At 37.5% G+C, this 13,504-nt stretch overlaps 1 protein-coding gene across 1 annotated transcript in view; it reads left to right on the top strand.

Moving 5' to 3' along the window:
- clcf1 (cardiotrophin-like cytokine factor 1) overlaps window positions 1–11,804 on the top strand; it is a 16,421-nt gene extending 4,617 nt beyond the window's left edge. Inside the window, exons 2-3 of the mRNA XM_079390378.1 lie at window positions 3,235–3,395; window positions 7,801–11,804. Of these exons, the coding sequence (XP_079246504.1) occupies window positions 3,235–3,395; window positions 7,801–8,667 (1,028 nt within the window). The 3' untranslated portion in view covers window positions 8,668–11,804. The remainder of the gene's footprint in view (window positions 1–3,234; window positions 3,396–7,800) is intronic.
- The last annotated feature ends 1,700 nt before the right edge of the window (window positions 11,805–13,504 follow it).

The raw sequence follows: 13,504 nt of genomic DNA, 5'->3' as shown, positions 1-13,504 counted from the left end.
AGAGAGAAGACCATTCTTCATGTGATTCTCGATAAGATCTAGTTTGCCATGAGAAAAACTGCAGTTCCCCAATCAACAGAGTTATAATTGTCTGTGTTAGCTAAGAAACAACACTTTTATCTGTGCTCAAACTGACAGATAGCAAGCTTAAGAAAATGCTATAAAAAATAACGTCAAATTGTGCTGATTGTTATGGAGATGCATGCTGATAGTTTTCAAAGCAGTCAGAGTTATGATTTCTGCCTGGCGACGTTCATCCTTCACAGGGAAATTTTCTTTTGAAAATTCTTTAGAAAAAGTCTAAATTGGATGTCATGATGATGTTATTGGTATGTGCGTGGAGCCTACTTTCATAAGAAAGAAAAATTAAAAAATGAGATCTCTTCAATATCTCTCCAATTGTTTCCAGAGAAAAACATTCTTAAAAATGAAGGTTTAAAAACTGGGTGATGCCATTGAAGAACCATTTTTGGTTCCTCAAAGAACCTTACAGTTCTTAAAAGAACCATTATTTTCTTAGTGTGAAGAATATTTTAAGAATCTTTCTCTGCGACAAGGTTTTATGGATATTAAAGGTTCTTCATGGAACCATCGCTGACAAAAAAAGAACCTCAATATAATCATGTAATCAAATCTTTGAGGGTTTTTTTTTCAGAAAGTTTCAGAAGAGATCTCAAACTCTCTTGAAACCAAGATCAAAATTCAGAGATCTCAATATGAACTCAATTTTTGTCTCATCAAATATTTTGCAAGGGGCATAAATCAACATTATTTTAAAGCTCTCAAACTCTTAAAAATATTTTTTTTGTTGTTGTTGTTTCTTGCAGTGAATACCATATAAGAGCAGTTTTGACCTCCGTTAAGAACTTGTCAGTAAACTGTTCTTAAAAATAATCATTTATAAGAGCATTTTAATTACCTAAAGAACCTTTTTCCACTGTAAGGAACATTTTGTCCAAATGGAGAGATGTTAAGGGAACTACTGATGCCAATAAAGAACCTTTATTTTTATATTATTACCAGTTGTCTATTACTGTTTCTCTTCGGAAATGGCAGAAACATTTAAGACGATCTTAATGCTTTAATAAAACAAAAACTCAGAGTCTTCTGAGCTCTGAAAGAGAAACCTTGGAGCAATAAAATGTTCCTCGGGGTGCTCTTATCCAGTTATTCGCTGGAGCAAAAGACAGTTCTAATAAGAATAAGATGTCAGTTAATGTTTATAAGACTTTAATGGAAGATTTGAGTATATCTGATGTTTTCAATAAGCCGTTTGTGCTGGATCAGGATCTTGGAGATGCACTTCTGAACTCTTCCACACCCTGCTACTGATCTAACTTGGTTAGGTCTTGGATGATTATTGTGACCCTGGGTTTGGGGAAAAGGTGTGTCTGATGTGTTTCAGGTAGAGTTTTAGATGAGAATCCCTCGCTCTTGAAGAAGAATGAGTGAATTAGACAGAGAAAAGAAAGGAACAGCTCTGAAAAGAAAAACTGACAGGGCTAATCGAGGTTAATAAGCTGTTGTTATTTTGGCCAGGGGCAAAAAAGAGATAAATCACTTTAAAGAAGGGGAGTAAACTTAGGCATGTGTGAGAAGATCAAAAACAACCTGGAGAACTTGACAGGGGGAATATGAGGGGAAGGAGAGAGAAACAATGTGTGACAGCGAGAAGAAAAACCTGGGAGAAGAAAGGATTGAGGAAAAATGGACGTGAGGTTCAAGAAGAGGAGAAGAACAGAGATGAAAAGGAAAAGCAGAGGGGAGGAGGCGCACATATTTCACACCTGTTGAAAACACAATGCCTCAAACAAGTAATTACACATCTCTGCCATGTTCCTCTGAATGCTTGACACAAAAAAGAAAGAGAAGAGAGACACGATGTGAGATGTGTTTGTGCCGGATGAGTCCCCGAGGCTCACACACTCATAATAGGAGCACTGCGTGACCCTTTCAACACTTCGGAGGTTCGTTCTCATTTGCTCCCATTTTCCCAGTGGGATTTCTGGTGTGAAAGAACCACTGGACGGGTGCATTCACACACACACTCGCGCTCAATACCCAATGTAATAAATGCACTGGTCTGTGTACAGGCATGTATATACACATAATCCAAAACAGAAACCTACAAACACACACTCCAAAACAAAAACACGTCCTGGAGTGGAGGACCACACACAAACACTCACACCCCTGAGCTCAAAACACACACACACACACACACACACACACACTCACACAGAGAGAGAGAGAGAAAGAGTACTGTTTGTCAAATGCTTAAAAGAATAGATACACTGTTAAAAATGAAATGAAAGAGTATGACACTTTCAGTTTGGGAAATATTAGTGAATCGTGTTAATAGGTAATGTGATGTTCTACAAAGTCTTCGCAAAAAATAGCTCTTTGTTAAAATTCAAAATGTATGTGATATTTTAGTAGTGCTTGGGGTCACTGTATTTATTGCTATCATAAAATGATCTCATTAATTCTCATAAAGTCGTGATGAAACAGAAGCTGCACCAGATGTTTTCTTTCTTATTGTGACGCATCTGAGTAAATTAAATTATCAAAAAGAAAAAAATAGTAGGGTGGTGACTTATCAGAATATTGAGTATGGCATTTGTTCAGAGTGTTGTTTTTTTTTTAGAAATTAAATGCATGCATGAATGAATTGCTCAAAATTTAAAAAATGCATTTAAATATTAAAGTAAGGCACATTTAAGCAGAGGAGATAAATTAAACCTTATGGGTATAATACAAATTATTTCAACTTTTTATGACCCTTTTCAATATGAACATAAATCCCTTTAATAATCCTGTGCAGAAGTTCTCTAAACAAACTCTACCAGAGACGGTAGCAGAAGCAGCGCCAGATAAAGCCGCAAGAAACTGTAACCTCCACAATCAAAGCATAACATAAAACTAACTATTTTCATTTGAATACCTCAAAAGAATTACAGCTAAAACCACCATATTACAAAAATTCACTAAAATGACACACCATAATTTGTGTGAAGGCTTAGAAACCAAACATTTACCCAGAGCTGATTACACACAGATTTTCTCCGCTTGCTGTTTTTCCTCAAACTATATCACAGTCTTCATTTGAGGTTTTTTGAAAGAAATAACACAATTATTAATGCATTTCATGAAATGCATTGGCAGAAATGCTCTAAACAAGAGAATTGGGCAGAAGATTGTCAGTTGTGCATGCCGTTAACCCCGTGTTTTCAGTCGATCAGGTGGCGGTGCTGCTGTTGGTATTGGCTGTGGTTGGGTTCGCTCAGGTGCTGGACCGAACGCTCATCCTGACCAATGAGAGGAGCTCCATCGAGAGAACATACGAGCTGACCAAATACCTGGACCACCAGCTGAAGGAGATCAGAGACACTTACGTGAGTCACTCTCTGTTTGTGTGCGTCAGTGTGTGACGATGAATGGGACGCTTTTGTTTATAGATGAATAGATTTTTTATCTCCTGAATGCATATAGTTTTAATTACACTGCAAAAAAAATATTTTTGTCTTGTTTTCTAGTATAAATACAAATTCTTGAATCAGGATGCATTTAATTGACAAGCAAAAAGACTATTTGGTCTTGTTTTCTGAAACTATTATCCAAATTGTGTTTTGCTTAAAACAAGTAAAAATATCTGCCAATGGGGAAGAAAAATAATCTTCATTCAAAGGCTAAACAAGATTATTTTTCTTAACAGAAAAAAAAGTAATTTTACTTGTCAATTAAATGCATCCTGATTCAAGAATTTGTAGATATTTATATTAAAAAACAAGACAAAAATCATTAAAATGAAAATAATTTTTTGCCGTGTAGTTGTTTATAGTATCTCCGATCTCACCTAAATGTTTTGTCTAGTATGGTGTATAGACACCCATTTAAATAGATTGATAGTAGTTTTATGAGCTGTATTTATGTGTTTACTTTGCTATCAGGGTTAATCCTTATTTTAACTAGCTTTTAGTTACTGTAACTTAAAGTTGGCATGCAATGAAAACTCACCTTGTCTGTTTACTAAATGCATATTATAGATCTAACTGTGAACAACTCATCTGTGATTCTGGTCACACTTTAGTTTGTGGACCAGTTTTCACTATTAACTATGACTTTTGCCTAAATAAACTCCTAATTGTCTGGTTATTAATAGTAAGGTACACTACCAGTCAAAAGGTTTTGAACAGTAAGATTTTTAATGTTTTTAAAGAAGTCTCTTCTGCTCACCAAGCCTGCTTTATTTGATCCAAAATACAGCAAAAGCAGTAATAATTTTACTATTTAAAATAACTGCTTTCTATTTGAATATATTGTAAAATGTAATGTATTTCTGTGATCTGCAGCTGTATTTTCAGCATCATTACTCCAGTCTTCAGTGTCACATGATCTTCAGAAATCATAATAATATACTGATTTACTGATCAAGAAACATTTCTGATTATTATCGTCAATGTTGAAAACAGTTGAGCACATTTTTGTCATTCTTTGATTAATAGAAAGATCCAAAGATCAGCATTTATCATTTAAATTAAAAGCTTGCGTGAGCAGAAGAGACTTCTTTAAAAACTTAAAAAAAAATCTTACTGTTAAAAAACTTGACTGGTGTAGTTGTTAAATTCAGGTATGAGGGATCTAAAATATGGTCATGCACATTATAAGTACTAATAAACAACCAATGTGCTAGTAACATGCATGCTAATAAGTTAATAGTGAGAATAGTAGTCCCCTTTTTACCATGATTTTTAATTAAAATGTCACAGCTGGATCTTGTGAAATGACAGACTTCTCTTTGGTGACATGAACTTCTCTGATCATTTCTTGCACTTAAACTCCTGAAAACTTGCACTCATGTGTCTCCACTTTGAATGAAACGCCCACATTTCAAAGTCCAATCATGAAGCCAATTTTTTTATTTTTTGATCATCTGTCGCATTCACAATACAGAACAACAGATCTGTTACTGCTTCCATTTCACTGTGATGTTAAAGACATCGATCCTCCCAGAAATGAACATTGTCATAGTTTACTCACTCTCATGAAGCTGCAAACCCGTGTGACTTTATGTCTTCAGTGGAACATAAAAGAAGGCATTCTGAAACATGTTTTGGTTCTCATTCTCAAACTGTTTTTGGTTACCATTTATTTTCCATTATGTCTTCTTCATGTCCCACAAAACAAACTAAGTCATACAGGTTTGGCTCAACATGAGGGTGAGTAAACGATGACAGAATGTTGATTTTTGGGTGGAACTATCCCTAACAGGCCAACAAAAGAAAAACAAACAACCAGCATCCTCTAATCTGCTGCTTTCTCGCCAGAGACAGATGCATGTAATAGGCCTATTTAAAAAGACATTCTCAGTCTAGTATGGAAGCCCACTGAATTAAAAATAAAAAAAGGTAATTGTGACTTTTTTCCTCGCAATTGCAAGTTTGCATCTCGCAATTCTTATGTTTTTTTTCCCAGAACTGCATGAAATAAACTATATGTATATATATAAGTTATAAAGTCAGAATTGCAGGATTTAAACTCACAATTCTGACTTTTTCTTGCAATTCTGACTTCTTGTCTCAGAACTGTGAGATATAAACTCACAAAGTCCAATTCTGAGGGGAAAAAAATACTATTTTCGTACAATTGCAAGTTTATATCTCCCAATTCTGACTTTATAATTCGCGTTTGCATGTTATAAAGTCAGAATTACTAGATATAAGCTTGCAAAAGAAGAAAAGTCTGACTTTATAACATGCAACTGTGACTATATCACCCAGTTCTGACTTTATAACTCACAACTGCAAGTTTGTATCTCATTCGCGAGATGTAAACTAGTAATTGCGAGATTTTATTCAGTGTGATGGAAACAAAGTTGCATACTCCAGAGAGCATTTTACTTACGAAAAATGTATCATATGAATGATATGGTTTTCAATATGTTTATTTAGTCATCTTATAGGAGTACAGTTTTAAATATAAAGCTTCTGGGGGAGGGGGTGCATTTCAATAATCTAAACAACTTTAGAACTGTTCCACTTTAGAAAAGCTTGTGCAATGGAAAGATTCCATGGAAGAATCAACGAAAATAAAGAACTTTCATGTTTAAAGTGACAGTTCACCCAAAACTTTAAATTCTGTCATCATTTACTCACCCTCAAGTTGACGGTAGTCGACTGATGGAAGTCACATCAGGCTACAGTCAGTTGTTTGGTTACCAAACAAACATCTTTTGTGTATGTGTGTGCATGTGTGTGTGTGTGTGTTACTTTTGTTGTTTAAAAATGATACAAAATCAATATTTGAGCAAGTACATAACCAGACAGTGTTCAAAACTATCTCCTTACCTTAGCCCGATTCACAACGGTTAGCTTATAATAATGTTTTCTAATTTGAGTGGTACTAGTAGGAATTTGCGGGAAATTGCGTCATTACATCACGTCTGTAAACATAAAGAAGTAGTTATATCACATGTGAGGATCCTGCAGGTGGAGGATAGTTTTTAGCCTTTTCTCACAGCAGCTGGAATAATTAAAGTTATTATTTTGATGGTGGATTGTAATCCAGAAAGTGTGTTTATGAAACACAAGTGACTGAAATTAAATTATATTCCAGAATAATTTTTTTAAATTATATTCACGGTTTGATCTGATATGAGCTAACCGATCGTTACATTTAATCACCATTGTAGCACGATTTATTGTAATGCTTTTTTCCTCAGTTGGTCAGAACAAAAGTGTCAGATTTGTTACTTACTTGTTCAGACAACAATATCTTATTTGGGTCATATATTCCAAGACGTAGGCTACAATCTGTGATTCCTGAAGGCCCAGATATACTTAAAACAAAATCGAAGAACGAACTGATGTGACGTCATTTCGAACAAAATCCGGGCAAAAAGAAGCTTTATTTGGGAGTTCGAAACAGCTTGCCAAAGCGAACTATCCAGAAAAGTTCACTCCGGCTGCAAAACACCTTTGTACTACCATTGGTCCGTGACGATTACGTCATAGTAGGTGTGCGCTGAAACTCTCTCTGAATTAATTTTGTCTGTCGAGTCCTTGGAGGTGAGATGTCCATGGGTAAAAAAAAAAACGAACACAGTGGAGAGCCGCTTTATAGCCTAGTAGAAAATAAAGTTGTGCTTCTGATGAAATGAGACACTGATACTGTTTTTCATGTTTAATACTGCTGATTGCTTTTAAGCAATATATTGAATAACGTGCCATGTAAATACACGTGATGTGAAAAAGGAGTGCTATTTGCAGAGCTCGTGCAAACATACCCATGTTGCTATGATCAGATGCGTTTTGTTACTGAGAGGAAAGCGCGCAGCACATATTTACATATTCATTTAAACGTTGCTTTCATCAGAGTGGGTGGCGTCGGGATGTTCGCTAACAGTGTACCGCTCCTCACGTATTTTGAACTTTTTTTTTTTTACTTTTACCCCTAAACGAAGAATGAAAAGGAACTCCGTTTTGAGTATCTTGGGGCCTTAAGTACAGTATCCACACCGGTGCGGTGACTGATAGCCACACATGATTCCGGTGCATGACCCACGTTAAGAAAATAATTCTGAAAACAGCTGCAATTGCAGGTTTCAAACAGAGATGGCGACAAAGAGGCAAAACTTACGGACTGCAGCGTTAAGGAAATGCAAAAGATATGCAAAATGTGCACTGTTGGGGTTATTCCAGAACGCATTGAAACAGATTCTGAAAGGGTCTTTTATATAATTTGATAAGCAACCGAATCAATCTAATATGTTGTCTCCTCATCTCTGGATTCTCTCCTCAGCTGTCCTATCTGGGTCCTCCGTTCAGCGATCCCGGCTTCTCTCCTCCACGACCCAACAGCTCCTCTCTGTCCGTGCCCAGCGCGGCGACGCGGGTGGATCTGTGGCGTGGGCTGGAGAACGGTGCCCGTCTGGCGCAGAACCAGCGAGCCTACAGCATTCTCCTGTGCGCTGTGAGGGAGCTGGCGCGCTCCACCCTGTGTCCGTACCTCCAGAGCTCCCTCATGCACTTCTGCTCCGGCCTCAGCGGCCTGCTGGGCTCCATATCCGGCCTGATGAACGCCCTGGGCTACACCAACCTCCCACCCTCCACGCCCGCTCAAGGATACGCCCCACTACTGTCCTCACAGTTTCAGAACAGCCCTGCTCCTCTGCAGAGTTACGAGCCTCGGGGCGCGAGAGAGGGAACGACTCGGGCGGATCTGAAGCGGGGCAGGAGAGGAAGGAGAAAAGAAGGAGAGAGCTGGGCTGCCAAAGAGGAGGGAGAGAAAGAGGAAGGAATGGAGCGATGGGGGAAACGGAGAAGACTGTTAAGCGTGGATGAAGAGAAAATCCTAAAACTCAACATGAACTACACAGCTTTAAAATTTGTAAAGCAGCCTGTACTCTTTTCATCGGCGTCTCTACAGCATCGTCGAGTTGTTCGGTCCCCTCACGCCGGACTCTCTCCTCTCTCACTGCTTTATCAGTACGGAGGGTCGGCTGCTGAGGTTCACACTTTGCTGGCGGCCCCCATGTTGTCGTCTCATCCCACGTCGAATGATTTCTCGAGGAAAGTGGAGGGATTTTGGGTACTGAGAGAGCTGCAGAGCTGGCTTTGGAGATCAGCGAAAGACTTCACCAGACTGAAGAAACGACTGCGCATTTGAGACCAAACAGCAGCTTTGTTTTGAAACCTAGCGAGCTGCCTTCTAACAACATTTCGCAAACCAAAAAAGTTAATTGCGATATACAGCGGTGGCCAAAATGATTAGTACACTAGTATGTTCACCAGCTAAAAACTGGTTTTAAGTCAGTTATTTCTATCTTTTGCTGTAGTGTGTTAGTAGGAGATATCAGTTTACATTTCCAAACATTCATTTTGCCACTAATTGTAATAATCCAGTGAGATTTGTGTGCTCCACACAGAGATCTGATCATCATCAGTCTGTCTGGAATGACATGAAGAAACAGAACAAACTGAGACAGACTCAATCCAGAAGAACTGTGTGTCCAAGACGCTTCAAGAAACCTTCCTGCAAAGCTCCTGAGAAACTCTGCTCAAGTGCACCGAGAGCAAAAGCTGCTTTAAACACAAAGGATGCTCACACCAAATGTTGATTTAATTTAGTTAATAGAAGGTAACTGATAAAGAAAATCTATTTATAGCATTATTTTTGACAGCATCCTCATTTTATAGCATTTTTACACAAGTGCCTAAAACTTTTAACAGTTCTGTAGCTTTGCAGGCAGCTTTCTTGAAGCGTCTTGGAGACACAGTTCTTCTGGATTGAGTCTCAGTTTGTTCTGTTTCTTCATGTCATTCCAGACATACTGGATGATGATCAGATCAGATCTCTGTGTGGCTGTTGTCAGAAAAAAATCTCACTGGATTATTACTATTAATGGCAAAATGAATGTTTGATATTTCCTACTGACACACTATAGCAAAAGATAGAAGTAACTAATTAAAAAAAATTTTTTAGCTGCTGAAAATACTAGTGTTGTATTCATTTTGGCCAGCACTGTACATGGCCATAACCAGCTATGAGGCCACCGAGGTCCGGACCTCTGTACATTTTTCATGTTCAAAAATAGAATCAGAAGTTCTCCAAATGACTAATTAGCACTTCAAAACTCCACCTATGAGTGTCTGCATGTATAAATCAATTTAGAAGGTTTGCATAGATTGTTCAGAGTCCGAGGTGTGAAAATGATGGCCAGCAATTCATGTGAATGGGAAGATTTGATATTTCTACATCATCTGAAAGCTGAATACATAATCTTTCCATTGATGTATGGTTTGTTAGGATAGGACAATATTTGTCTGAGATACAACTATTTGAAAATCTGGAATCTGAGGGTGCAAAAAAATCTAAATATTGAGAAAATCTCCTTTAAAGTTGTTCAAATTAAGTTCTTAGCAATGCATATTACTAATCAAAAATTAAGTTTTGATATATTTACAGTAGGAAATTTACAAAATATCTTCATGGAACATGATCTTAATATCCTAATGATTTTTGGCATAAAAGAAACAAAAAGATCATTTTGACCCATATAATGTATTGTTGGCTATTGCTACAACTATACATGTGCTACTCATGACTGTCACATATGCAGTGTATAAAATGAGTTGTGTTTATTATATATAGCACGATTCTTCACTAATGCAGCCATGCACAGCTCACACAGAAGTCACTTTCAAACCAAGCAGTTCTCTGTTGGACCAATGGCTAATATACATGACTGGATTGAACCTGTTGTGAAATCTGCGTGGGGAGATCAGCTCGCTAGGTTTGGGCAGAGAGCGGAAACAGACTGATTCACGTTCTGTGGATGAAGATCTGAGGATCTCCGATGGTCACGCTTTGCACTAAATCACCAAACAGAAAAGAGCCGCCAGTACGTCACGGACAAAGGGAAGAGAGCGCTCTTTGAGAGAGCCAGACGTGATTCAGCAGAAGGAAAGTGAATCATGCTCGGCGTCATGCTGTAGTGAAAGGGTCAACGGGCAAAAGTGGAGGAAATGTGGCATAATCAAAGAAAAAATGGAGATTTTTTTGCTGCCTCACAATCTGAGTCAGTAATGCCTCACTGACACTGACTCGTCTTTTTCCAGACACACAAATACACTCCTACACATTTGGAAACACATGCAGAAATCTGATGTTCAGATGGTGTGTGTGCGAACAGACAAGGAAACATATGAAAGTATTTTATACAAAAACGTCATCATATTTTTAGCCATGGTACCATGGTGATATTATGTTTTCTGGAAATGTATCATGGTATTTTTGTAGAAACAATAAGTACTATGTAAATACCATGGTATGTGAATAAGGTCATAATTTAGTACCATGGTATATTTCAAAGTACTATGGCATTACTATGTTTTTGAGCATTGAACCGTGGTAATACTGTTTTTTTATGTAAAATAGTAATACCATGGTATCTTTGCAGAAACATTGGGTACTATGTATATACCATGGTATGTGAATATGGTAATAACTTAATACCATGGTATATTTCAAAGTAGTATGGTATTACTATGATTTGGGGATGGCACCATGGTAATACTATGTTGTTGTTGTTTTTAAATGTAAAATAGTAATACCATGGCATTTTTTTTAGAAACATTGAGTACTGTGTAAATACCATGGTATGTGAATATGGTAATAATTTAGTAGCATAGTGTCAAAGGGTCATGTTTTTGGGTATGGTACCATGGTAATAGTAGTATAGCAGTTTGAAGTAGCATGCAAATACCATGGTATGTGAAAATGTTAACCATTCAGTACCATATTCCCATGCTTTTACATGAAAGCACAGAGTTCTTGAAGATTTATTGGGGTGTCATATAAATACCACAGTATGTAATAATACACCGAGGTATTTATTTGAAATTTCAGTGTACCTCCAAGAATGTGTGATACAAAAAAAAGTATGTTTTTGGAAATGTACCATGGTATATATCGAAGTACCATGGTATTATTGTGTTTTCGAACAGTTTCATGGCAATCAATCAGTAAAATGGTATGGTTTTTGACATAGTGTACCATGGTATTCTTAAATGTCATTGTGTATTAATATGATATTCAGTCTGTTAATATATCAAAGTACTACATTATTGCCATTTTTTACCATGGTACCACCACAGTTCCTTTTTTTCTACACACATGACGGTGAGTTATAATGCAGATGAGAGGGTGTATGAATAGGAGTGTTTGTGTACAGTCTGTACACTGATTTCTGTATGTGTGTATATGTCTGTTATATTTATTTAATACTATTTATTTCTCTGGGGTACGACTGGTGTCACATGTTTGTTTTTTTGCAGAGTACAAAAGACCTTTACTAACTACACTGTGTGTGTGTGTGTGTGTGTGTGTGTGCACTCTTACCCCTTGAGGAAAAACTAAAGGGACTGGGAGGATAGCGAGAGTTTTATTCGTCTGTCAGAGCTAAATTTATGACCACTCCGTTCTTTCATGTAATCCCACATCCTCTCATCCCTTTCTTCCCCTCTATCTCTCTCTCACGCCTCTCCTCTTCCCTAGCGCTCACCTACTGACACACACACACACACACACACACACATGTTAACTTAAATGTGAACATTGCATAGACTTCTATTGTTTTCATACAGTTAGAAATACTATAACAGATAATCCACACCCTAATCCTAACAGAAAACTGTCTGGGTTTTTTTACAATTATTTTTTATACAGTTTTTATCAGTGCATATGTTTCCACAATAAGGTTTTGTCAAATTTAGCTCACAAATTAGTCTCCAAAATATGGTTAAGCAGGTACGCACACACACAGGGACATTCATACACCAGATCAAAACAAAATGTCATTTCACATTGACGCTTATGGCATAAACATATATAAACACAATCAGCCAGCATTGAAATGAACGAACGCTCAGGTGCTTATTGTTTCTTTTCCTCAGGCTATGTTTGGGGTAAAATTAAAGGATCAATGAGAATCTGTGTTTCCCTTTGAGCAACACACCTGCACTGGAGTTATCACGGCACCACCACACCCACACACACACACACACACACACACACACACACGCAATCACACTCACAAACACACACACACACGGGTGTGACACGTTCTTTTATGTGCAATTATCACAAATTACGGGAAAAGATGAGTTTGGTGAGGGAGAACTCACACACACACAAACACATGGCTGAAGTCTCGTAATGCGTAATGCAGAGTCCAGTCAGCTTCAGCCCCTAAATGAATGACCACACATCGGCAACAAAGGCCGCATTGTGCGCCTGTGTGTGTGTGCGTATGTGTGTGTGTGTGTGTGTGTTTGTGTGTCATCACGTGTCACTTCTCTGAACCAGTCTGTGTGTGTGACTGTTTATGTATCTGTGCGACTGTAAAGTTAAGTAGGTTTATTTGTTTTAGTTTAAAAGGCCCCTCTTATCTCGTGCCTGGATCTCTCTGCCATCTGTGCTGCAGAGCTCAAGTCTCGCTGCCAATCACACAATAAATCACTCGTCTGTCATCAGTTCATCAGCAGCAGCCTATTTAGTGAGTCTTTATCCCTCCATACGTTCTCGTTCGGTCTGCCCAGGTTAAAAAAAAAGTGCATTTCCATAATGTACTTAAAGTGCTCTATTTTCATGCACACTAATTTTATACTTAAAAATACATTTTTAAAACTTCTTAACATAAACTTAAGGTAAGCTATTTTGGGACACCATGAATATTAACTAAAATGTGCTTTACTATCTTAAAAAATGTATTTAGTTACCACTTGTAGTACGCTTGAGTGTAGTAGTGTATGAACGATGGGTTCAAGTGTACTACAAGTGATGACTAAATACATTTTTTAAATGTATGTTAAAAGCACACATGTGACCCTGCAGCACAAAAGCAGTCATGAGTAGCACAGGTATATCTGTAGTAATAGCCAACAATACATAGTATGGATCAAAATTATAAATTTTTCGTTTATGGCAAAAATCATTAGGATAT

Source organism: Barbus barbus (genome assembly GCF_936440315.1).
Source record: "Barbus barbus genome assembly, chromosome: 33".
NCBI classification, from domain to species: domain Eukaryota; kingdom Metazoa; phylum Chordata; class Actinopteri; order Cypriniformes; family Cyprinidae; genus Barbus; species Barbus barbus.
The sequence above is the reverse complement of the archived record's forward strand: the minus strand, read 5'-3'. Positions and strand labels throughout refer to the sequence as shown.